Source organism: Magnolia sinica, chromosome 5 (genome assembly GCF_029962835.1).
Source record: "Magnolia sinica isolate HGM2019 chromosome 5, MsV1, whole genome shotgun sequence".
Lineage (NCBI taxonomy): Eukaryota > Viridiplantae > Streptophyta > Magnoliopsida > Magnoliales > Magnoliaceae > Magnolia > Magnolia sinica.
Genome location: NC_080577.1, coordinates 102,969,783 through 102,997,365, shown reverse-complemented (window position 1 = coordinate 102,997,365; position 27,583 = coordinate 102,969,783). Strand labels below are relative to the sequence as shown.

Here is a 27,583-nt window from a genome sequence, read left to right as displayed (position 1 = left end):
CCTTTTCTTTAAGTGAATCCCTTGGCTACTAATCTAGTTTTATATCATTCAACCTTATCCTTTGAGTCGCGCTTGGTTTTATATATCCATTTACAACCAATTGCCTTAAAACCACTAAGTAATTGAACGAGTGGATTTCAACTCATTTTTCATTGCATCAAGCCACTTATCAGAATCCTTATCATTCATGGCTTGTGAAAATGTTAGTGGATCATTTGTGACTCCTATATCAAATTCAGATTCCTAGAGGTAAACAATATAATCATCCGGAATTGCAGATCTCCTTACTCTATGAGATCTTCTTTGTACTTTTGGCTGGGACATTTCATTTGCCGGTTCTACGACATTTCTTCATGGAGTGGTTCATTCTTGAGATATTGTTCCTCATTGTTATGAACAACGTCCTGCGGAATAACAATATTGTCATAAGGTACGGATAATGTAATTGATACATGTTTTTCTTCTAATACCACATTGCGTGATTTATCACTCTCACTATCGTCACCATCTTCCAAGAATCTTGCAATTCAAGTCTCAACGATCCTGGTGTTATGGTTAGGACAGTAAAACCTGTAGCCCTTTGATCTCTCACAATATCCGATGAAAAAACAACTCATGGTTTTGAGATCAAGTTTCTTTTCTTGTGGATTGTACAATTTAGCATCTGCAGGACAACCCCAAATGTGTAGGTGTCTCAAACTAGGTTTCCTTCCTGTTCATAACTCGAAAGGAGTCTTAGGAACAGCCTTACTAGGAACCCGATTTAAGATATACACTGCTGTTTTTAGAGCTTCACTCCACATGGATTTAGGCAAAGAGGAATTACTAATCATACTACACACCATATCCATAAGTGTCCAATTACGCCTATCAGCAACACCATTTTGTTGAGGCGTACCCGGTGTCATATATTGAGGAACTATTCCTTTCGATTTGAGGAAACTGGCAAATGGGCCTTCACTTTGACCCAAGTCAGTATGTCTACCATAATACTCACCACCTCTATCTGACCTCACAACTTTAATGTTTCTGTCTAGTTGATTTGTCACTTCAACCCAGAAATTTGTGAAAGCGTTTATGGCCTCTGACTTTTGTTTTAGTAAATAGACATAACTGTATTGTGAATAGTCATTGATAAAGGTGATAAAATATTTTTCTTCAGTAATAGAAGGTGGAAATTGTCCACAAATATCAGTATGTATCAATTGAAGGAGTTCTTTGCTGCATGTGGCACATTTCTTGTTAATTTTAGGTTGCTTTCCTTTTATACAATTTATACAGACGCCGAAGTCCGTGAAGTCAAGAGTGGCCAGTACTCCTTCCCTCACTAACATCATAATTCTGTCTTTAGATATATGACCCAAACATCGATGCCATAACAATGAGGAAGTATCATTAGGTGGGCCACGTTTCGATTCAATATTCACGTGCAGAGTAAGGAGATATTTCTTAAATATGGAATCTAAGTTTAATTGATAAAGACCACCATTCAAAAATCCAGTTCTAACTAAAATATTATCCTTATATAAACAAAGATGATTGTTTGCAAAATGAAAGCTAAAACCTTCTTTGTCCAATCTAGATAAAGATATAAGATTTCTTGATATAGATGGTATGACTAAAATATTTTTTAGGTCCAATTGAAAGCTAGTTTTCAAAATGAGTCTATAGGTGCCGATTGCTCGTACTTCAAACTCCAACCGGTTTCCCATATAAACATTCTTCTCTCCATCACTTGGATTTCGGCTTGAAATGAATCCCTGCATTGAATTTGAAACCTGGACAGATGCACCTGAGTCAATCCACCAACTATTTAAAGGAACATCGACAAAATTGGTTTAAAAACATACGGAGGTTAAATTATTACCTCTTGATTCGAACCAATTCTTTCGCTTTTGACAATCTTTCTGGAGGTGTCCCTTCTTTTTATAGAAGAAACATCTCACTTTGTCAGGATCGTTGTTATCCTTGGCTGCATCAGGTGTGGGGTTATTCTTCTTCTTTGGTGGACCCCTCTTGCCCTTTTTAAATTTTCCTCTTTTTACTTTATTCTCCTGTGATACAAAGTAGACGATATGTCCTCCCTCTTGTCTAAGTCGCGATTCCTCTTGCACACACATGCTTTGCAGTTCATTAAGATTCCATTTATCTTTATTGGTGTTATAATGAATCTTAAACGGTCCAAACTGCTGAGGAAGCGAGCTTAGAATAAACTGTACGAGGAAAGGCTCGTTAACTTTCATATCTAAAACTTCAAGTTGCGCTGCTATGTGCGCCATTTCAAGAATGTGCTCTTGCACACCACTTAGCCCATCGTACTTCATAGTTGTTAGCTTTGTCATGTGTGTTCCAGCCAATGATTTGTCCATTGACACAAAATGTTTTTCCACAGATGTAAGATATTCTTGTGCCTTCATGGACGATGGTATGGATCCACGGATATGTTTGGCGATCGACATTTTTATGTACATAAGACTCAATCGGTTCGATCGCTCCCACTTTTCATATAAAATTTTAGCTTCAGGAGAACTTTTAGCTGTGGGTTGAGTTAGCTCATCAATGCCAAGGCCAAGTCCAAATCCATAGAGCCTAATGCATACAAACAAAATTTGCTCATGCCAATCCGACTAATTAGGTCCAATAAGCATAGGAACGTTATAAGGAATTGAAGTTGAGGTGAGATCTGTTTGAAAAGATTAACATGCTCACTTATTACTTAAAATGCTTTGAGATTCACGCTAATTTAGTAATTTAAAGTAATTCTAAAAAGCGTTTGTAGACTTCCTCTGAAGAGCGACTCATTGCATCGTTATAATCCCTCCTTTGGGTCGAGACTACAACTTGTTATTGGTCCACTCTAGGATGAGCAGCATCACCCATAAGGCTAACTAATCAATCATGCTACAATGGAGATGAGTTTATACCTTTGGATATTCCAACCCAAATCCAATCAGAATGATTTATTTTATTACCCTATACCAGTTTTGCAATTACTTAAAGATGATCGTACCTTTGGGCCACCGATACATGATATCCATATAGCAAAACCGCGATTGCGATGCTATTATTCTTGAAATTATGATTCCAAAATATCAATAATTTCAATTGGATATCCATAAATCTTTATAGTTGGATCACTTTGGTGACTACCAAATTATTCCAAGTTATGGATTTCTAATTAGAGTCAACAGTATCTACATAAGTGGCCTAAGAAAAACCTAAGTGATTGTTTGATTAGTTGTGCCATTAAAGGCCCACTTAATCTGTTTTGGCCAAATATCAATGATTTGAGCAAACTACTACATGTTAACTCGTGAGCCAAAAACATACATGATAGGCCTAATAAGATGACAATCATAATATGAATAAGGCCAAAAACATGATTCCATGTGATAATATGATGACTATCATATACATGCGTATGCATATCAAGAGTGCAAGATTAAGTCATTGAATGTGAGCCCATCGATTTTTTTAAACTGGTGAACCATCATATTTAAGTCATTCGAATATCTTGCGTTGTCGATTGGTGAATCCTAGATGGCATGATTCTACCAATAGACCACACAATTGCATTAATCTTGAAAATTGGCTATCTATCATTATGGTTCAAGAAAATATGCACTTGATATGCAAGAAGGCAATCTTATGTTAGATGACAATCAAATCATCACATGGATAGCTAATAAAGATTGTTTACCAAATACATCAGTCTGAACCTAATCTCTGATACCACATGTTAACATTGGACCAATACATGTTAACATCTACATACAGTTTAACAATAGCATAAAATCCATAAGATCTTGACTTGATGCATTTGACAAAAATGAAAAACAAAGAGTTGTACAAATTAGAGAGTGTACCTTGCACCATTGAATTAGACGATGAAGAAACTTGATGTTGATGAGCCATTGCTTTCAACGGTTTAGATCTTCTCAACTTGGCACAACGACTAAGATCAACTAACTCTGATCTTCTCTCTCCTCAACTCTCTTTGATGCGTGAATGGAGATGGGAGATCAACTGCAAATGTTGAGTTGGAGAGAGGGACCAGGAGCCTTGAATTTATAGATGATTTGATTCAAACCCATCAAAGGAACCAAGTAATTACATGACTCTTTATCTTCTCCAATTAATCAGAATATTCAATGCCATTACATAATTCCAAGAGATGGAATGGGAAAAGTCACTCTTTAGAATGTGAAAAGTCATTCTTGGACTGTGAAGAGACACTCCTAAAATATGAAAAGGTGTGGAATATGAAAAGTTATTTTTTAATACAAAGGTTGTGGTCATAAGTGGGCCACTCTCTTTATACATTCCAACAAGGAATTCCAGATTCTTTAGTGGGTGGAGGGTGGCGGTTGGAATTTCTTTATTTGCATTTGTAGAAAATTATGGAGATTTTATGATCTCTCTCTTCTTCTTTTTTCCACTGAATTCTGCTCTGGGTAGCCTTAAAATTCTTTTTTTTTTTTGAATAGCCGACTTTCTTCTTCTTTTTTTTTTTCAAATATATTTCTTTGGGTAGTTAGAATTTATAGTGAACTTGAAATGATTATTTAAATTTCAGAGATCCTTGATTATTCCGACAAGCTTTTCCTTGTCTGGGTTATGATGGAATTTGCAAGATTTTCTTTCATAATTTGCTGCTGGAATTTTGTTGGAATTTCAAATTTTTAGACTTCTTCTGTATTCTGATATTTATTCATTGAATTTTCTTCGTCTGTAATTTTAAGATAAGTAGATTGATATCAACGAATTGATATTGCAATTAAAAGAAATAAAAACTCGTTACGGATCTTACTCCTCTTGCGTTTTAATTTCTCAATTTTATTGCCGACCAATCCAAACAACTATAACTGTCAACATCACATGAAAACATCAATATATAATCCTAAACCTAACTCTCACGGCTGGTCTGGGCCCAAAATTTGAGCCCATTTAAAAATTGGGCCTGGTTTAATGTCATATTTTGTCAAGTCGGATGGCCCATCTATGATTTCAAGAGCCTTTTGGTCTAGATCATGCATGATTGGTACACTTGAGGGGTGTTTAGATTGTAAGTTATTTGGATAAGCAGGACTATTACAAAAAGTATAGTAGTAGAGAGAAAATAGATATAAAAACAAGTGTGAATTCACCTTCGGACAAAAGCTAGTTGTCTTTCAAACAACTTCTTTCTCAACACCAGTGTTCACATTCAACTGTATCTTTTCCCTTCTTAATTTCTTTCTAGGTGCAGTACTGTAATCAGGAAAATTAAAACGTACACTGAGGGAGAACTAATCATCAATAGCCCCTTAATTGTTGTAGCCAATTCAGCTTCATTAAAGGAACAAATCCCCCGTCAATATTGAATTTCGAGAAAAGATAAGTGTAGCTCTCTACTACTTATGTAGCTCTCAACCTTTTTAATATTGCATATTTAATCATTTAAGGATGGGATCAAGTAGTATTAAGAGCTACATAGGTTGCTGTGACATGAAAGGGCCCTGTCGATGCGGCTGATTGTGAATTGAATGGTGGGGCTCCAAACAATCAACTGTCAACAGTTTCGGTAAGTATGTTGTTCATTTGATTTTTTTCTGGAACAATTTTGGTATTGTTCATCTGATTTTCTTTCTGGAACAGTTTCGATAAGTATGTTGTTCATCTAATTTTTTTCTGGAACAATTTCGGCAAGTATGCTGTTCATCTGATTTTTTTTCATGGTAACCTTAATCGAGAAACTTATTCTGGCTTTTCTTGTGGACTGCAGAAACAAGCTTTGTAAGGCTTGTTCTTTGTTTAGTTTTAGCCCTGTTTGGTAGACTGTTTGCTTAGGGTTCGTCTCTTTTTGTCAGCATTTGAAAAAAGAAAAGGAAAATTAGAACACCTAATCATAATTTCCTTGGGGACTGTTTGACAAGCAGGAATCTATTGAAGAAGAAAGGAATGCTTTATCATTATTTCCCAATGTACTAATTGAGAAATGGATTCCAATGGATTCCATTTATAGTGGTATGCTTGATTTTCATGAAACCATCGTTTTCATGCAATGATTCAATTTTCTGTCCTTGCATTGCTACTATGCTACACTAGCGCATGTGTCTCTCAAATGCTGCGCATGAACTTGTGGTTGTGATCACTTAATCATTTTACCATAAACATCTCTTAAGAACTCATCATTACATTGTGATTGTTCTTTTTGTAGGTGTCTACCAAGCAATCTTGATTTCGAATGCATACAATCTTGACTTCAAATGATTATGTTTAGATGTAACCGGGAATGAGAATTGAGTGGAATGAGCATAGGAACAGTGAAGATGGTATCATCATGTTCTCATTCGAAGCAGCGGAAATATGGTATGAGCTTGCATTCATTCTTTAGGTGCACCTAGACTTGGATCGGAGACTTGTCATCCTCATTTTTTTTGTAAGGCTTGTTCTTTGTTTAGTTTTAGCCCTATTTGGTAGACACTAAAAATGAGTTGATCTCATTTCAGTATATGCTAAGCATACACTATATATTTTTTTCTATCTTTAATAGTTAAAACCAATTACTTCTCGTGCCAATAGAACTAATTTTGCTTTTGAAATCTCTTCAGGGCTCAGGAAGCTGCTTATGAAAATCAGTCTAAACCTGCTTTACGTTGTTACCTTTTTTTAAGATCTTGAATAAAACTAATGTCGTTGAGAGGTGAGATGTGCATTATGTGGAAGCTATAGGAAAACTACTTCTCATGATCTAGTTTCACTGCTGATGTGATGATTTTGTGCCAATGTTTACCCCTTAGTTGATATGATTATTTTGTGCATTCCTGACATGCTTGATGCCTCTTCTTGTGTTTTTAACAAATTCATGGTTTCCCAGAAAGGGTAAAATGTTCTTTGGCATTGTCATCCCAGCACTTCAATCAAATTGACCTTACTAATGCGGTTGAGTAAAGAGTGGAATTGTGGTATTTCAGTGTTGGGAAGGCATGAGAAAACATGTTAATGTAGGTAGTTTTCTATTTATGAGAGGCTGATAATAACAATTATGATTCAACTATCATTTCTTTTAGATTTTACTTTTGAACAGATGCCTGGGTTGTAAGATCTGGTGTTTGATCCATTACAAATGGTTATAAGAGGGGATCCACTACAGATGGCTATAAGAGAGGAATAGTCTATCTAAAAGAAAATGAAATTACAAGAAATTCTGAAAGAAATTACAGATGGCATATAGTCTATTTCTTGATTATATGGTTCATGCAATTGAATGGCTTCTCTATTTCTCTTTTTTTTGTTTGGGCAGGGTGTATTGGAGAGCAGAACCTGGAGATAGGAAGTTGAAACTGAATTTAGGTTACTTGCACTCATGCACACCTGTGTATATAGAAAGTGATATGGAAGGAAACTTCTCTATTAGTAATAGCCCTTGGTTCCTTGTCCCCATCATGGACAAACAATGTGCCAAAATTCTTCCCAGTGGGACAATCTAAACCTCTGTTGTTGCTTGCAAATGTGTCGTCGAGAAAAATGATACACCAATAGTCGTTATTCAAGGAGAAAAGGATAAATAATGGATGAATAGGATATTCCAATCTAGAAAACTTTTGTGGTGTTGTCCATACACATTCCACAATGAGCCAGTAAGATGAGTGGTTTAGATTGTTGAATAATGCTGTCGCATGTACATACTCATGCAAAATGGAAGTTATGATATTCACTACCACTAGAGAGATCATGCCTTATTTGCGTATCATCCAAAACATTTATCTGGATTGTCCGTACAGTCCAGCCCACTTTTCATGGACTACTGAAAAATCTGATTGACTAGCTTATCCTATACATCTAATTAATTGTCTTCTTGTTATAACCGTTCATTTTAAGGCCATAAATCAGATGTTTAGGATGTCAGAGAAATGTGATTCTTGACCGGAGCAATCCATGATTGGCTTCAACAGTTGGGTTGAGTACTTTTAACTATCCTACAATTTCTCTAACAACTTATCTGGACATTAGTTTTTGGGCCATTGATTGAGTGGTTATGATTTTGGCTTGGTGCCCCATAGAGTAGGTTGGATAGATCTTGGGTGAAGTATCATCATTCAATAAGTGTTTCTAAATATTTTGAACTGGCCTTAATCTATATCTAAAAGTGTAATTTTATGAAATAGCTGGCTTGTGTATTTGAAACAAAACTACTCTATTCCTCTTCAAGGTTTGGGATTTGAGATGTTGTCCTTCCATGCATCCATTTAATGGACTACAATAGATGGTCACTTTATGGGCAGTGTGCTTGTGATTGATTTTCTGTCATTACTATATGTTGTTTCATGCCTGAGAGTCTATTACTCCTGATATTTAACTACACTCTCTAGATGGGCTCAAGATGGCAAACCAAACAAAATGTATCACAATCTAGCCTTGACTTTTAAGAAATTCAACTCATGGCAGGTATGGTTTTGTACTTCATATTGTGCTTTTGCTAGTGCTGGAATGGATGACTTTGCTTCTCTTTAACGTAGCCTTGATAGTTGTACCCATCTCACTTGGGCGTACTTTGTTCAGTGCCATTCCTCGCTTCCCAATAACTCACGGCATAAAGTGTAGTGGTAGGTGGAGATGTAAACTAAAGACTTTTAAGTTGCATTTTCAAAGTTATGAGAAACTAATATGGTTCTTCATTTCTTTCCTAAGATCTATATGCCTTCAATATTGGATGCTACATCATCTGGACTGCCGTAGCCGGGGCCAGGTATTCAATTGAATATGTTAAAACTCGGAGAGCGGCGGATCTGGCAGCCTAAATCTGGAAGTGGTGTACAATTGTTCTTAAGAGTTTCATACCGTTGTCAATATAGGTAAGTAACTTCACTTTGGTTAAAATGTCTCTGTTATAGCAAATTTTCTTGTTACATGATGTTTAATTGCGATCATGTCCATATTTTAGATATTTATCATCCCAGTGCTGATTGGTTTGTTGTTCGAGTTGTTGGTGATTGTGCCAATGCCAGTGCCCATAGACGAAAGCCCAATTTTCCTCCTGTATCAGGATTGAGCACTGGGGCTCATATTTCTGAAGATCTAGACTAGACTGGTAAGCATGATGTCTTTAAAAATTTTAAAGAGAGAGAGAGAGAGAGAGAGAGAGAGAGAGAGAGAGAGAAGAAGCTTTCCTGTGAGGATTTACCTGATCAGTTAATGGGCTGCACAAAAAGCAAAAGAGTTTCAAACTCTAAAGGAATTATATGAGTTTTGTTGCAGATGGTTGTTTTCAACTTCTGGCTTTCTGCCTATGCACCAGGAGGGCCTAGCTTCTTCCTTCCCGTACTTTTCTGCAGTCCCAGCTGAGGGCATAGCTGTTGGAGCTTGGCAGAATGCTAATTCTATTGTCAGCAGGTATGAGTTGGACATCAAATTATTTGGATTCATTTGATTGCTACTGGTTTTTTGTTGAGGGGATGGGTTATGGTTTGTTTGGATAGCTGGTTTTGCTACAGTCCGATTTGATCAGAAGTTTCATTGTGGAGATGAGTTGTGGTTTGTTTTGTCAGCTGGAGCAGGGGATTTGTGAAAAAGGGGATTAGAGTTGCTGAGGATGTTCCCAGGCATTATGAAATGTATGGCTTAGTTCTTTTTTCTTCTTTCATCTTTTTGTGAATGAGTTTAGAAAATATGATAGGTGATGCCCATTGTTTTTGTGGTGCCCACCTATCATATACAGATTTAAAATTTAGATACGAGACCATTATTATAGTTTTTTTCAGGGAATGAATTGGCAAGAGACACCATGCATCATTATAATTTATTTTTTTAGAAAAAATGCAGTGGCTATGGCTAGTAATCGTAGCCAATTATCTACAAACCGTAGTCATTGGTAAGTTCAGCTTATGTTTAGCCACAAATATAATCCGTAGTTGTATATATATTTTAGGTATGGATAGTAAAGCTGCAGATTTAATCCGTAGCCATAGAAGATATTGATTTAAATTAAATATAAATAACAAAATAAAATAAATTTTTTAAACCGGCGACAAGCACATATATCGGTGTTTTGGTCAGGAGAATTTTATAGGTTGTTCATTGGGCCAAACGTGGTGATTTGGTAGGTCCATACAGCGCTTCAGAATACTTTAAAAGACATTTTTTAGGGATTTACCAGCTTTTTAAAAAAAAATTATGTGTTTTTTTAAGGATTTGCCGGGGACCAGTAGAAGCACTGGAAAAGGCCGCTAGCCATCGGTAAAACATTTAGCGATCCTCATTTTTTGACGTATGTCTAGCCATCACAATAACTTTTACTGGTGGTTTTTATTTTATTTACTTTTACCGGCATTTTTAACTACCGGTGAAGGTTATTTTTCCTGTAGTGCTATGTGATGAGATTGTACTTGAGCATGTGATATTGTAGTGTGTAATATGATGAGGTTACACTTGAGAATGTGAAACAGTTGATGGACTATGTGATGAGATTACATTTGAGAATATGATATGAGTGTGACAGTGTGATGTGGTTACACTTGAGAATGTGATACAGTTGATGGAGCATATGATGAAGTTACACTTGAGGATATGATTGGTTGTATAATAGTGTGAAGTAGTTTTGTTTGAGAATGTGATATGGTTGATGGACTACATGATGAGGTTGCACCTGAGGATGTGATATAATAGTGTGATAGTGCGATGAGGTTCCACTTGAGAATACGATATTATTAATAAACTATGTGATTAGGTTGCACTTGAGGATATGATATAGTTGTGTGACAGTGTGAAGTGGTTCCACTTGAGAATGTGATACGGTTAATGGACTATATGATAAGGTTGCACTTGATAATATAATATGGTTGTGTGATGTACGATGTGGTTACACTTAAGAATATGATACGGTTGATGAACTATATGATTAGCATGCACTTTAGGATACGATATGGTTGTGTAATAGTGTGAAGTGGTTCCAAATTGAATAATGTCATATGATTGAAGGACTATATGATGATGTTAAACTTGATGATATGATATGATTGTATGACAATGTGAAGTGGTTCCACTTGAGAATGTGATACGGTTGATAGACTATATGATGATATTGTACTTGAGGATTTATGATATAATTGTGTGAGAGTGTGATAAGGCTCCACTTGAGAATGTGATATCGTTAATGAACTATGTGAAGAGGTTACACTTGAGGATATAATATGGTTGGGTGATAGTGTGATGTGGTTACACTTGAGAATATGATATGGTTGATAGATTATGTGATGAGTTTGTACTTAAGGATATGATATGGTTGTGTGATGGTGTGAGTATATCCACTTAAAAATGTAATATAGTTTATGAATTATGTGATAAGATTACACTTGAGGATATGATATAATTGTGTAATGGTGTGATGAGGTTCTGATTGAGAATGTAATAGGGTTATTTATTTTGGTAAAAATTATAGTTTATTTTTATATATCCAATTTTCAATCTTCATTTATTTAAATCCCTCAAAAGAAATAATTAAAAAGAAAAAAAATAGAAATTCTTAGGTCCTAAAGAAAAAGTAGTAGTTATCTAAATAAATTCAAGTGATAAATTTTAATTAAATATAGGGTCATATCACTTGGTGAATAAAAGGCTATATTTGGATGTTCAATTGAATTATAACAATACAATGAAGACTGTAACCATAACTCTCCATCAATAATTCAAAATCAAACACTTCTTTATTTTTTATTCTTTACATGTCTTGGGACGTACTTAACAAACATAACAAACGGTATAAATCACCCTGCCTTTGGTGGGCCAACAAAAGTCCCTCCCATGCCCATCTGTTTTTCTCGAGTTTTTCTTATGATTATGATTTCTGTGTGCTTTTCAGATTAGTTCGCCACACTTTTTTTTTTTTTTTTGGCGCTCTTTTTTCTGCTGAAGGCATTTGATAGAGATCTCATAACATAAATAAATTAGATGGTCGGTATGGTTTATCAGTAGATCTGTTGATTCAGGGCTGTAGATATGTTCCTATGAGATCTATTGCAAACCTTGAATATTTTTGTTTGTGTGTGTATGCATTAGTTGTTTCTATTTGTCTTAGAAATGCCTAACTTTATCTTTAAACATGTGACACTAACACACTTCCTCCTCTCTGCCATTATCCTGTCAAGGTAAACTTGTAATAGGAGGCATATTTCAGTTCAGTTCTCAGTTCTCTGTGTCATTCTTATAGAAGGTGAGTTTTGTTTCTTACCTTTGTTTCTTTCTCAAGTTTTCTTAGAGAAACTCAATTTCATTTACCTTTTTATGTGTTTTTAATGTTAGATAATGAGGAGGAAGTGTCCTTTAATTAACATATTTTTTTCCTTTCACTATTTCAGGTTTCTAGTGGGACTAGTTTCTAAAATACATATGCCCTTCTAATGTAAGGCCCATATCATAGTCCGTACCATTCTATAGGCTTCCGCGGTCCTCCTGGTCGAATCTCAGTAACCCTCGACTCGTATTCGACGTTTGCGCGTGATCCCAATCAAGTTCCGCATATCAGAGTTAACTTGACTCGAAACTTGTACTCTAGCGACTGCGCCGTCACCGTGGTTCCAACGCCACGACTTGCACACCGATCCAATACCCAGGATAGAAGTTATGGGCCCGCATTCATTTTGAGGAAAACACCGCGGGTGCGAATTCCAAGAGAATCTCTACAACCTATCCCATCAATCAATCAATCAATCCCATCAATCAATTACACATCACACCTGAAGTCAAGTACAAGCAATCCATACTCTACCCTTACCTCTCTCTTACACAAGCTACTCCAAAGTCAACTCTAACATCACTTCATCTATCCCTCCACCCATCACCCATCACACCCATTCTATATCATCCCATCACTTCTCTCTCTCTCTCTCTCTCTCTCTCTCTCTCTCTCTCATTTCTCAAACCTCCCATGCAATAAAAAAATTTCCAACGTCTAAGCTTTCTCTCTCCCAAAGCCAAGTGTGGCCCACTTTCCCTCTCTCTCATCTCCCATCTCAACCATCCATTCATCATCTACCTCCATCAAAATCGAAGGCAAGGAGATCGGCGTTCCATCGAACCAAGAAGATCGAACGGTGGGTGTTTCTATAGGCCTAGATTGCATGATTTTGATGTTGGGGCAAATGGGGCCTACCGATTGATGGTATGGATCTCACTTTGGACCCTAGGTGTGGCCGATGGCCCACCTTGATTCTCATGATCATTCCATGATGGGGCCATTCTCCATGGACCCCATCATGATGTTTATTCTCCTTGCATGAATAGGGTCATCCAAACCTTACATTTTGGTGAAGAAAGGATCTCTACCGTTGATTTTCGATTTGATGGGCCCACGTGTAATGGGACCCACTTGATGTATGTGTTGTAATCATGAGGGGCCCATAGTGGCGGGGCCCCTCCATCATCATCTCTCTTGTCTTTCTCTCTCTCTCTTTTCTTGTTTTTCTTTTTTTATGATGTGGCCGTGTGGCCCACCTGGATGTACCCCACACGATGCATGTCTTATCCACACCATCTAGCCATGGGGTGGCCCACCTGAGTAGGGCCCACCTCAAGTATGCATTGTGCCCTAAACCGTCCAACGTCCAGGGACGCTGGACGTGAAATGAAGACAAAAATATCAGCTTGGTTCAAGCCTTGGGGTGGACTGCTCATGTAGGCCCCACCTTGATGTATGAATTCAATCCACGCCATCCATCTTATTTCCCAGCTCATTTTAGGCATTGAGCTGAAAAATGAAGCCAATCCGATTGTTTGGCGGGCCATTTCACTGAAAACAATGGCTTTACTGTTGAAATACACTCTAATATTTCTACACACCGAAACATGTCAAATATTGGGCTTGTTTGGCTTGTCTTGAGCCATAGAGACCAATGGGTGGGTCGGATTCTACTGATGTGGGCCCCACCTGGGAAAATCCATAAAAAAATCATATTTCAAAAAAAAATAAAGCATGCAACAGCGCCTGCTGCTGCTGTGGACGTGAATGAGGTAGGGAACAGGGGTCCCAGCCGTGGGCCCCACCATGATATGTGTTGGACATCAACACCGTGCATTGGTGGCCCCTTTAGGGCAGTGGGCCCCCCTCCAAAAATCAGTCGTATACAACACTCAAGTGGCCCACGTCACAGGAAACAGAGGTGATTGAACGTCTACCATTGAAACCCTTTTGGGTGTCCCAGAAGTTTTGGACCATTATGAAAATTGTTTTTCCTCTGCATTCAGCTCTGCGTGACCTTATTAATAGCTTGGATGGAAAGTTAACGTTATGATGGGCCTCACGTGGGACCCCCTGATGTATGTGTTTTACCCAGTGTTCGAAATATCGATACTATCGGCCGATATTATCGTTATCGCACCACTGCGAGACGATACACTCGCGATAACCCCCAGAAGATACCAAAAAATCTAAAATCCAGATATCGGCCGATACATCATTGATATCGCATCAAAAAACCCAAGCATCGGCCGATATATCATTGATATCGCACTAAAAAACCCAAAAATTTGAATTAGAAAAAAAAAAGAAAAAGAAATCGGAGAGTACCTGGCTATAGTGGTGATCGGAGGTAGGCCATTCGACAGGCAAGTACGATTTTCTTGCCATTTTCTTCTCTTTCTCGGAGATTCCGATGAGGAATCAGGCCGGATCGACGAACCGTTCCTTCCGGAACAAGATTTGAGGGGTTGCGTGCGTGAAAGACGGATCGGACTGCGTGGATGGGGGTAAAAATGGAGAGGGAAAGTAAAAGAGGGGCGTGGATGGGGAAATCAAAGAAACTGTTAGAGGAACGGACGAGTCCGTACGATGCCTTTTTTATTTTCGCTGGCCAAAGTGACTTATTAGGGTTCGGAAGCTGCTATTTTGACCAAAATACCCCTTGACTATTAGGGTAAGCAGCTATAGAAGGAGGGGTATTTTGGTCTCAGTAAACTCACTTGGGCCCACCTTTAATGTATGTGGTCCATCCACGCCGTCCATAGGTTTTTCCATCTTATTTTAACGGTTGAGCCTAAAATTTAATCATACCCAAAGATCGAGTGGACCATACCATAGGAAGTAGTTGGAATAATGATTTCCACCGTTGAAACTTTTTTAGGGCCCACAATCATGTTTACATGCCATCCATACCTTTAATAACGTCATTCTTATTGGGATGAACTGAAAACACAAATATTAGCATGATTCAAAACTTCTGTTGGCCCACGAATATTTCAACTATGGACGTTCAATTATCCCGTTTTCAGCCCACTTGAGTATTGGATACGGTTCATTTTTGGCCTCATATCCTAAAATGCACTCACAAAACGGATGGACGGATAGGATTTCTCACAAACATCATAGTGGACCCCACCTGGGCTCCCAGTGCATGAACTTCTTACGAAAGGCTTTCGCAGGAAATCCACGTCCGAAACAGGTTGGCTACTCCCACAGGCACCAGCTAATGGCTCGTGGTTGGTGCTCTGTGGGCCCCACCATGATGTATGTGTTTCATCCTTTCTGTCCACATATTTTTATAGATCATTTTATGTTATGAGACAAAAAAATGAGGTATATCCAAATATAATCTGGACCACATTACAGAAACAGTGTTGAATGAACGTTGACCATTAAAAATGTTTTGGGAGCCATAAAAGCTTTGGATTAAGCTGATATTTATTTTTTCTCTTCATCTGGGTCTTTATGATACAATCAACAGATTGGATGTCAAGTAAACAGTGTAGTGGGCTTTAGGAGGATTTAAATGGTAGATATCCAATCATTATATAGGATTTATATCCCTATAATTATTTTTATTAATTCCTAAAATGATCCATAAAAATGGATGAAACAGATACATTATGTTGGGGCCCACATAGCAACGACCGTGGCTGGTGTCGGGGGAGTTCTCCCATGTAGGACGTGGATTAGATACTGACATGTTGCGTAGCCAGACTGGCTACTGAATTGACGTCACCAAGTTCTGTGGCGCCCACCATGATGTATGTGTTATATCTACACCATCCATCCACTTGGCTAGATAATTTTAAGGCATGAGACAAGTAACGAGTCAGATCCATATCTGGAGTGGACCCCACCACAGAAAACAGTGGGGAGAGGGATGCCCACCGTCCATCCATTTCTTAAAATTTACTTCTTCAGTTCTTCTTTTGCTTTTCAATGAATTGATTGTATTTTTATACATGACTATGATATATTTATAAATATCATGCATCCAATTTAAATATAGTTGCATTAGTTCAGTTAAACATCGCATAGCTTAGGACCCTATACAAAGAAAACTTATTATGTGCATATTTTTTTTTTGAGATGTTATGATTTAAAAGTGTGTATTAAGAGCTTTTTTAACAATCCTCAAAGTTTCATTAAAAAATTCAACTATTTTCTCAATGTTTCCCCATGTTTCCCAAAAAGTGCGATAAACTATGCAATACAAACGATATATCCCGTGCGATAACCGATACGTATCTGTATCCCAAGGGTGCGATACATAGTGCGATATCGATATTTCGAACATTGGTTTTAACCACACCGTGGTGGGACGGCTGGGTTCCACCTGTCTTATCCACGCCATCCATTTATGGGGCCCATTAGGATGCATGTGTTGCATCCAAGCCGTCTAACCATTTTGAAAGCTCGTCTTAAGGCTTGAGACTAAAAATGAGAGAGATCTATAATTCAAGTAGACCCCACCATTTAAAAAAAGTGGGGACAGTGACATTCACCGTTCAAAACTTCTTAAGGGCCACTATAGTTCCGATCAAGCTGATGTTTTTGCTTTCACTTCATCTATCTCCATGAAAATTTGTGAATAGGTCGGATCCCAAAACAATACATAACGGTGGGCCCTGTAGGATTTTTAATAGTGGAAATCATTGTCACCACTGTTATTTGGAGTGTGATCCAGTTGATCTTTTGATATGATTCATATACATATAGGCCATATGATTATGCCCGTCTTGATGTATTTGTGGTCGTCCGTTGCGGCCCACCTTAGTATATATATAAGGTCCATGTGATTAGGCCCATCTTGGTGTATTTGTGGCCCGTTGTTGAGGCTCACTTTGATATATATGAGGCCCATGTGATGCGGCCCATTTGATGTATTTGGAGCCCTTGGGTCGAGGCCCAACGGGATGTACATAAGGCCCATTGCAATATGTGATTCCACCATGGTTATGTAATGATGTTCATGGCAGACCGTGCCTTGGGAGCAATGATGGTTTGACGTCCACATTATAAGAATAATGTTGGTTAAATATCCATATTATAACTCTCCTTAAGGCCCATTGTTAGGCCCATACTTGTACTGTGTAGGTCGTCTAGGCCCATCTTCGTTATGAACGGAGTCCACCACCACATAATATGTTTAGTATAGATCCATGATTCATGTTCATACGCATCATATATATGCTTGATATAAGGAGTCACTGATCATAGCATATGCCTTCGGGCAGATTGTTTATGGGCTCCCTAATAGGCGGAGTTGCCCTACATGAGTGCGAGGTATGCGCAGGATTGCTGCATGACTGATAGTGTGATTCATGCACTTTGCATTTGTATGACATGATTACTGCACACCCTAGTGACACAGGGCTATGGCCTCCACAGGCACATCGTGGATGGTAGGATCGGACACCGGAAATATTGTTTCTAGCATCGGGGCGCCATAGATGTCCCTGGGTGAAAATCCTTAAACCCGATGATACTAGAGGATGACTCCAACGTTGAGACCGACTGGATACATGAGCGCACAAGGGCCGAATACCAGGAGGCCGCGTCTCTCACTGTGTCGTGGTCGGTTGGAAAGGGGTGTGGCCTTACTCGCCTGAGGGTAGGAGGCATTACTACGCTGAGTTTGACCAGCTCGTGAATGGGTCCGTTATCGACGTGCCGGATAGGTATTGACAAACTATTCGCCAAGCAGATAGTGAGGTTTCTTACACTCACTTGGACTGCGCGCTTGGGAAAGGGGCAGTGCCATTTGGAGGGTACTAAACCCTGGTGATTATCCAGAATGAGAACCGTACTGAGATTTGATGCTTTAGTGAGAAGCTCCATTGATATGTGGATAATGCTTGGCATGTATGAGTTGCATTTCGCATTGCATGGTTTTGATATGGCCGATAGCATTCATGTCTTGCATCACATAGCCTTGGTACGGCTAATTGCATTTACATACTCATCAGCATGATTTCGTATTACTCTGACATTACATTCTGAGCACGCTCATATTGTGCATACACTTACACCGCCCTCTAAGCTTTCTATAAGCTAATGCACGATTGATGCATGCAGGTGATGCCAGATCGCAGCCGTAGCTTCGCCGCAGTTGGAGCGTGTAGTCGAGCTTCAGGAATTTTCGTCATTATCACTATCTTGTATTTCCCTTCATACGTATTGTACTTAAAGTTTTTTATCATAGTGGATTTTGTGATGGTGTTCTTATGGTTATTGTTCGTGGGTTATGCTTATGGTCATGCTCATTACGAATCAAAATCATGTTAGAAATCCTCCTTTTAGAATCCCAGGATCGGAACCTGGTGTATGGGTGCCGGGAGCCGAGAATGGGGTACTACGGAGGCTGTCGGCGCCGAATTCGGCAATCAAAAATTTTGTGAGCCCAGTTTCCGAGTTTAGGGTGTGACATCTAAACTTGTCATATGATTAGGTGATTACTCATCTCTCTCTTCTCCTTAATTGTCCAACGAACCACTGATTAGATGAGACACTCGGTTGATTGTAGAAATTCTTAAGGAAAAAAGAAGAGTGGGATTAATTGAGGATAGTGCGAAGTGGTTCCACTTAAGAATATGATATGGTTGATAGACTATATGATGAGATTGTGCTTGAGGATATGCTATGGTTGTGTGACAGTGTGATATGGTTCAACTTGAGAATGTGATATAGTTATCATACTATGTGATGAGGTTGCATTGGAGGATATGATATGGTTGTGTGATAATATGATGTGGTTACATTTGAGAATATGATATAGTTGATAAACCATGTGATTAGGTTGCACATATGCATATGATATGATTATGTGACAGTGTGAACTGGTTCCAAATTGAAGAATGTGATACGGTTGATGGACTATTTACGCTTGAGAATATGATATGATTGTGTGAGAGTGTGATAAATGATCTCCACTTGGGAATGTGATATGGTTGATGGACTATGTCATGACGTTGAATAATCTAAGGTTGTGTGACAGTGTGATCATGTTACGCTTGAAAATATGATACAGTTGATGCACTATGTGATGAGGTTATACTTGAGGCTATATATATTGTAGTGTGACAGTGTGATGAGGTTACACTTGAGAATGAAAGAAATTGAAGGACCATGTAATGAGGTTACACTTGAGGATATGATATATGGTTGTGTGAGTGTGATGTGTCCACTTGAGAATGTGATACAGTTGATGGACAACGTGATAGAGTTGTACTTAAGGATGTGGTATGGTAGTGTAATAGTGTGATGAGGTATATATCCACTTGAGATTGTGATACGATTAATGGACAACGTGATGAGTTTGAACCTCAGGATATGATATGGTTGTATGATAATGTGATGTGGTTACACTTGAGGATATGATATGATTGATGGACTATGTGATTAGGTTGCACTTAAGCGCATAACATGGTTGAGACGATAGTGTGATGTGATTCCACTTAAGAATATGATACAGTTGATGAACTATATGATGAGGTTGCACTTGAGGATGCATATGATATGGTTGTGTGATAGTGTGATGTGATTCCGCTTGAGAACGTGAAACACTTTATAGATTGTCTGATGACACTACTAGAAAAAGGGGTAAAAGCTATGGATAAAAACTGTAGCTATAGAGTTATAATCTACAGATAGTATTTGTGGCTAAAAGTAGTGCTATATCCGTAGCAATATGCCGAATTTGATAACAGCTACAGTTGTCAGATCACCAACTATAGTCAATATCCATAGCTATTTTTTACATTTAAAAAAAAATTATAATCATTCATTCATTCATTTAATTACTACCTGCATAATCATTCATTCATTCAATTACAATCATTCATTCAATAATGAATCAATTACAATCTTTCATTTAATCAATTACAATTATAATTACAATAATGCTGAAAATATAAAGAAAAGGTCATCATCCTTTTCTTGATGTGCGCACTTGCATATGCCTAGGTGTATCCTTCATCCACTATAGATAGAAAATGGATACGGGTATCAGTAGTCCACTTGCACATCTGACAGCTATACCAATAACTTCTCCTATGCGTCTTTTGTAATTATTCGAGGGCGAACCACCACTAGAGAACTCTGCAACATAAAAACAAAGAATCAGTCAATTAAAGAATGATGAAAACTAAATGCAAGGAAAACATAGAAATAGAATGGTTGAGAACCTAGAGAAACATGTATGGCTGACACTAGTGGCCCGAAAGTTGCTTGGAATGGAATGCAGCAGGTCCCTTTTCCAGCCCAAAAGAAGTGGATCTCCATGGCCGTGTGTGTCACATTTGCCATGAACATTTTTATGGCAGCTCTTCCAGAGCCCTTTGCCATTTTGATCACATGTAGAGTTGCATGACCATGCCTGCGAAAAGTTAATAGCATGCAGAGTATATGCTTACCATCAAGTGTTTCCATTACTGTCAATTGTCGCCACTGTATCCGATGAGCCACAATCCCCATTGCAACAAATCAACAAACCTGAGAATAGAAGAAAAAAAGGAGAAATCAACAAAATTGGAGTTTGACATTTGAACCAAAATAAGCTATCTATTGATAAATCAACAATTGCTTAAACTAGTTTGACATTTGAACCAAAATAAGCATCCACATCGAAGTTTATGGGTAATCACAAGTTTCACAACTTACCAGTACCTAAATATCATTTCCTGTCGATTGAACCGATCTACTATTCAATTCAATTGGGCATCCAAACTCACACTAGGAGTCCACATAATGCATCGCATGGACCTTCCAATTTCTCATTCAAGAATATGGAGACAACGGCACATTATACTGACAAAGGCATGCCCATAAGGGTGTGTTTGGTTGTACAAAATATCATGAAACTACACAATATTTGGTGTAATTTCAAATCATAGCTGAGGCGTTGTCTATACTCGTAGAGCTTATCTCGTGTCTTCGGAAGCAGCAGCAGTAGAAGCCATTGCTTGGCGATCGAGTTGTTGACTTGACAGGTCCCATCATTTATGACATCCCCAATTCTCCTAGATTGGAAGATCTCGCCATTTAATTTGGTTTTCATGCAGTTGGATTTGGACTGTTGACACTATTCTATCTTAACCGCCTATTTTTATGCACCCAATCATATGGGGTTTTTGGACATATCCAATCCACGGGGGCCACATCAGATCAACAATCTGGATCACCATACCACAGGCACCGCATGTATAAAGTTGGGAGCCTCAGCAAACTGTAGATTTGTTGAGACTCATAAACTAGTACTTTTTTTAGAAGAGCTCATCAATTAACATTTAATACTCAATGGTTACTTTGTTTGAGTAGTGAGGGAAGCAATTGCAATCTGATCGTGCCTCCTTTATTTGGCTAATTATTGCAATTAATTCAATGGTATATCCAAATGCAACCTTAACAAACAGAATTTAAGCACTCTTGGGACATTTGCAAATTTATCCATCTTACAACCAAAACAACATGAAAGCCAAATAAACTTGAAATTATCATGACAGGTTACTTTCTTTGGATGAAAACGAAGCCACACACACACACATGGAAAACAATTATGTACTGATGCAATAGGATTAAACAGAGATGAACCAATATTTCACATGGAAAAAATAGCAAAGACTACCCAAAATGTACCAATGAAAGCTCATATAGTGGGACCCAGAATGGAAAGGAGATGCTTAAAATGCTCACAAAGTGTGGAAGATCACAATACTTTATAATTTGGACCCTTGCATTTTTTTTAATCTTAACCATCTATTTGTACATCTTCCAAGAAATGCTTAATTTGCAAAACTAATTAACCCATTTAGGCTATTTCATATTGTGAAGAACAAAAAAGAACGCAGGTTAAATAGACCACGAGCCAAATACATATTATCTAATCTCCTTAAAACAATGTTGTGATAGTAGGAAATGCACATCGTTATGTAAGGTTATATGATGATAAAACAATGGGTGGGCCATAACTATAAAATCTTATTGATGTTAAGTGAGACCATTAACAAAGTAGGATGTATTATCTGCGAACATGGGCTGTGGCAGATGCAATAAAATTCAATGTGGATACCTCTATTCTCAAGGAAAAGGCTAAGGCAATGGATGATGATCTTGAAGCCAAAAGGGCCCTGGTGGTTTGCTTGTGGGAAAATTGAGAAGAATGTATGGCATGTGGAAGTTAAATAATATTTCTCTAATTAATATTTATAATATTGTCCATTATGAATGCAATCTTTATGCTGAGGCTGATGGCAATAATTGTGAAAAGTCCATTATGGTGGGAAGTGGGTTTGGTTGATTAGTGCATGCGAAAGATCTTGCAGAGAATTTGTACAAATGAGCCCTGTTTGCAGTGTGGGCAGATTTGGTTGATCAAAGGCGAAGGTGAACCTGCTTCAATTTATCATAACTTTCTTGTAAATTTATTTCAATATTATAGCACTATAACAAGTATTGCTCTTTTATGAAAAAATACAAAAATACAAAAATACAAAAAATCAAAAAAGCAAAAACAAAAAACAAAATAATAATAATAAAATAATAATAATAGAATCAAAGTAAAAAAAAAAGTAATAAAAAAGAGGGATGAAAAGGAAAAACAGAGATACCTAATGGGTTAACAAGTTGTTGCGGATAGAGAGATCCCAAAGCATGTTGGAAATTATACTGATTAATGTATTTCCGTATAATGTGGAAACTGAAAAATTGCAAAATAATCTGAAATCAGGACAGGCTGAAGCACGTCTGAAACGCTGTCCTTAAAGCGTTATTTGCCCATACTCAAGTGAATTGAGTATGCTGATAGGTGACAGGCAAACCGCTTCTAGGATACGATGAGCCTGGTGTAGGTCTGCGTTTAGCAAATACGAAGGCTCACCAAATGGAACTCTTATACACTCTATCTGACAGAATTACAATATAGAAAAAATTCCAAGAGAGAAAAAAAAAAAAGAGAAGAAATTTCTTTTGATTTAGACCACCGCACTAGTCAGTTCTTCAGCCACTGGTTCAGATGAACTGTTCTAGATCACACCATTGGTCTGTTCTTCTAGCAAAGGTTCAACCTTTGCTGTCTTACTGAACCACTGGAGTATTGGAGAGAAGTAGTGAGCTGTGTCTCAATTCGTATGGGTCTGCTGGAGTGGGTTGAGAGATGGTTTGGAAACTCATCCAGACCCTCCTTTTATAGGCTATGGTGGCTAGGGGGTTATGGTCCAGAGACATAAATTCCATTAAGCCATTTCTGGCTGTTGAAAAACTAGCCGTTTTATGGCCATTTTTTACTGTTGTGCATGACCATTAATGCTCCATCGATTGTTGTGAGATGGCAGCTAGTCTTTTCTAGGTTTGGGCTAGCCATGCGAAGCGATTCTGGTGATCTCTGCACTAATGGCACAAGTTAAAGTTTCTGCTTCAATGACTCTTTTTAGTCCTCTATATATACCGAGGATATCTCTCCCGATCCTATAGTCTCTCTGTCAACCAATCACCCGTCTTAGCCACTAGCGCCTCTATAGTCACACTGCCTCACTGCCCAAGCCCTCGCACCGAGCCCGTGATCGAGACCGAGACCGAGATCGAGCCCGAGACCGAGTTCGAGCCCGAGCCCCTGCCCGTGCTTGTGCCCAAGCCCAAACCCGAGCCCAAGTGCGCGCGTTTAAATATTATCATACTCCATTGTTTTCATTTAAACTATTTTTTCTTCTCTTCCCTTTCCCATGTGGGACTATTTATAAAAACCCACAAAACGGTGTTTTTTCAAAACAACTTTTTATATATCATATATTATTTTTTATTATTAAAATATATTTTATTAAAATCAATATTTTTTGCAACAAAATATACATATATTTTCTCGATTAAACATTTCTGCCAGAATAATCAGCTTATATGCATAAAGAAAGATATCTTTCGATTTTAATCTTTCCTTAGTGTAAGTATCTCAAAACTCTGTCGAAATGACTGGTAGCCGTAGCGTTGAACCAGTTATTCCTAGATAACAGAGTCGGAGAAACCACACACATATTCGCTATGTGTTTGTTAGAGTTCCCACAATCTTGCTCAGCACAATTAATGGCCATGTGCTTATCCTAATTCGTGAACGATCTCGAGAGAAAACTCCTAACTCTCATGAGAGACGGCACCATCTCTACGTTCATATAGGTGAAATCCTTCCAGTGTCTCCGTTACTATAAGACACTTGTCCTTATAGACTAGATTTCATTAAGAGTTCTAAGACTCAACCCTCTTTCGTAACGCTCAGCACTTATCTATTATGGATGAGGTTATATAATTTAGTGTTAAAAACTTTCCACATATCAGTGACTTGTTCTTACCCATTAAACCCAAAATTAGAGATTTTCTGACCTTAGGTTGGGTTACCATTACTGATGGAACTTTGGTTGAAGAGTTCAATCCCATCCCTTTAGATATAGCCTTTACTGCCTCTTTCGGTAAAGGTTTAGTGAAAGGATCTGTCAGGTTATTGCTTGATTTCACATAAGAAATAGCAATGATTCCATCTCGAATCAATTGTCTGACATAATCATGTCGAAGACTGATATGTCTAGACTTACCATTATAAGTGCCGCTATAGGCTCTAGCTAATGTGGCTTCACTATCACAATGTAGTGACACAGCCGATATAGGCTTTATACAGAAAGGAATTTCTAATAGAAGATCCCTTAGCCACTCAGCCTCTTTGCCTGTTGTAGCCAAGGCTATGAATTCAGACTCCATAGTCGAGTGCGTTATGCAAGTCTGTTTCTTGGATCTCCAAGATACAGCTGCACCTCCTAGGGTGAATACCCACCCTGTAGTAGACTTGTTGTCCCCTGCACTCGATATCCAGCTCGCATCGGTATATCCTTCCAATACGGCAGGAAATTCTTAATAAAATAGTCTTAAGTCTTTAGTTGCTTTTAAGTAATCGAGGACTCTACCAATTGCATTCCAGTGTTCAGTACTGAGGTTACTAGTAAACCTACTAAGTTTACTCATAGCATATGGGATATCAGGTCTAGTGCATTGCATATCATACATAAGACTCCCTATAGCACTCGCACTCGCATATTCTAATTGTGCAACTGTTCTTCTAGTATTTTCTTTTAGCTTGATATTTGGATCGAATGAGGTTTTTGCTTCCTTTATATTTAGATGGTTAAACTTGTTTAGTATCTTCTCAATATAATGAAATTGACACAAAGCATAACCCCCACAATGTTTTTTAACTTTGATACCTAAGATGGTATCAACTTGTCCAAGATCCTTCATTTTGAATATGGAAGATAGAAACCTCTTTGTTTCAGTCACACCTTCCATTTTATTACTTATTATTAACATGTCATCAACATACAGACAAATAATAACGATACAACTATCATCTACTTTTGAATATATGCATTTGTCAGCTATATTATGCATGAAACCATGAGAAAGTATTTTGGAATCAAACTTCTCATGCCATTGTTTTGGTGCTTGTTTTAATTCATACAAAGATTTGACTAATCTACATACTTTGTTTTCATTTCCTGGTAGAACGAAACCTTCAGGTTGTTCCATGTATACCTCCTCATTGAGGTCACCATTCAGGAATGCGGTCTTTACATCCATTTGGTGGATGTGAAGATGATGTATGGAAGCTAGCGCAAATAATATCCTAATGGATGTTATCCTAGCTACAGGAGAGTATGTGTCAAAGTAATCTATCCCTTCTTTTTGTCTAAAACTCTTAGCTACTAGTCGAGCTTTAAAGGTTTGGATAGTCCCATCAGTGTGATATTTCTTCCTAAATACCCACTTACAACCTATGGGTCTATAACCTGGAGGTAAGTTTACTAGTCCCATGTTTGATTTGACATTATAGAATCCATTTAATCATTTATAGCTTCTTTCCAGAAAGGCGAGACTCTATAGGATATAACCTTTTTCATCTTCTATAGTCATTACTATAGGTATTTTTCTTATAACATTTTCTCTATCTCCTTCTACAAGATGGAAAAATATGCGCTAAGAGTCTATATAGTCATCTTCTAGACTCCTCTCAATTTTTATCCTTTAACTCCTACGAGGTTCAACAGGAGCTTCCACAACTTGAGGAGCTGTACTATCTGGTTTTCTATCAGGAGTTTGGACTTCATTATCATTTGACTCTAATGATAGTGAGTTCTCAAAGAACTCGACGTCTCGTGGTTCTATTATGTCATTAGACTCTATGTCTAGAAGTTTATAGGCTTTACTATTTTGTGCATACCCTACGAAGGTGCACTTAATAGCTCTAGGTCATAATTTAGTTCTTTTTGGATCAGGAGTTCTGCAGTATGTAAGACACCCCCACACTTTAAGATATCTTAAGTTAGGTTTTCTACCTTTACATGTTTTATATGAAGATATTTTATATTTTTTAGATATAATTCTGTTTAGAATATGACACGCTGCAAGTAGTGCCTCACCCCATAGACTTAGTGGCAACTTTGCTCTTATTAGCATTGAGTTGACCAGATCTACTAATGTTCTATTTTTTTCAGCTATTCCGTTTTGTTGAGGTGTGTATGGCGCAGTATATTGATGTATTAGTTTATGTTCTTCACAAAAGTTATCGAACTCATTAGAGAAGTATTCTCCTCTTTTATCGCTACAGAGAATTTTTATCTTCTTATTTAGTTGATTCTCTACTTCTGCTTTATATATTTTAAACATGATCAATGCTTCATTTTTACTCTTTAATAAGTACACATACACATATCTAAAACAATCATCAATAAAGGTTATGAAATACATTTTACCTCCACGAGTAAGAATACCGTTTGACTCACAGATATCACTGTGCACAAGATCCAAAACTTGAGACGATCTTTCAACACTTGGAAAAGGTTTCTTCGTCATTTTGAATCGTATGCACACTTCACATTTTTCGATTTCATTATCTGTGTATAAGATTAAACCATCATTATCCATGAACTTTAAGGTACTATACCCTATATGGGTTAGTCTATCATGCCACAATCCAGCGGATTCAACCATGTACGCAGAAGTGCTACTTTCATTCAGAGAAAACTTAACCATTCCGTTACAAGCATATCCCTTTCCGACAAAATTCTCATTCTTTGGACAGAATCAGTTTACCTGACTCATACACCACCCGTATGCCTGGTTTTCCCAGAAGATCCCCAGAAACTAAGTGTACATTTGTCAGAATCACTTTCTTTTCAGAGGTGAATATCAGTTCAACAGTTCCTTTGCCGACGACCTTCGATCGGACTTCATTACCCATTTGGACTTCTTGACCATCGGTCAATTCCTCATAGGTTTTGAAGGCTGATTTGTCGTAGCACACATGTACAGTAGCGGCAGTATCATACCACCAAC

General features: G+C 37.8%; 1 protein-coding gene and 1 long non-coding RNA gene across 2 annotated transcripts; one reads left to right on the top strand and one right to left on the bottom strand.

The window, feature by feature from the left end:
* Positions 1-8,434: 8,434 nt before the first annotated feature.
* LOC131247414 (uncharacterized) lies at positions 8,435-8,994 on the top strand. Its single transcript, XR_009171718.1, has 3 exons — positions 8,435-8,588; positions 8,674-8,837; positions 8,927-8,994. It is a non-coding gene; the product is annotated as an uncharacterized LOC131247414 (long non-coding RNA).
* Positions 8,995-20,198: 11,204 nt separating this feature from the next.
* On the bottom strand, positions 20,199-20,698 carry LOC131247122 (probable LRR receptor-like serine/threonine-protein kinase At1g56130). Its single transcript, XM_058247560.1, has 2 exons — positions 20,404-20,698; positions 20,199-20,317 (listed from the first exon to the last, which is right to left on the bottom strand). Exons 1-2 carry the CDS (start codon positions 20,690-20,692, stop codon positions 20,199-20,201), a joined length of 408 nt encoding a protein of 135 aa, XP_058103543.1. The 5' UTR covers positions 20,693-20,698.
* Positions 20,699-27,583: the final 6,885 nt, after the last annotated feature.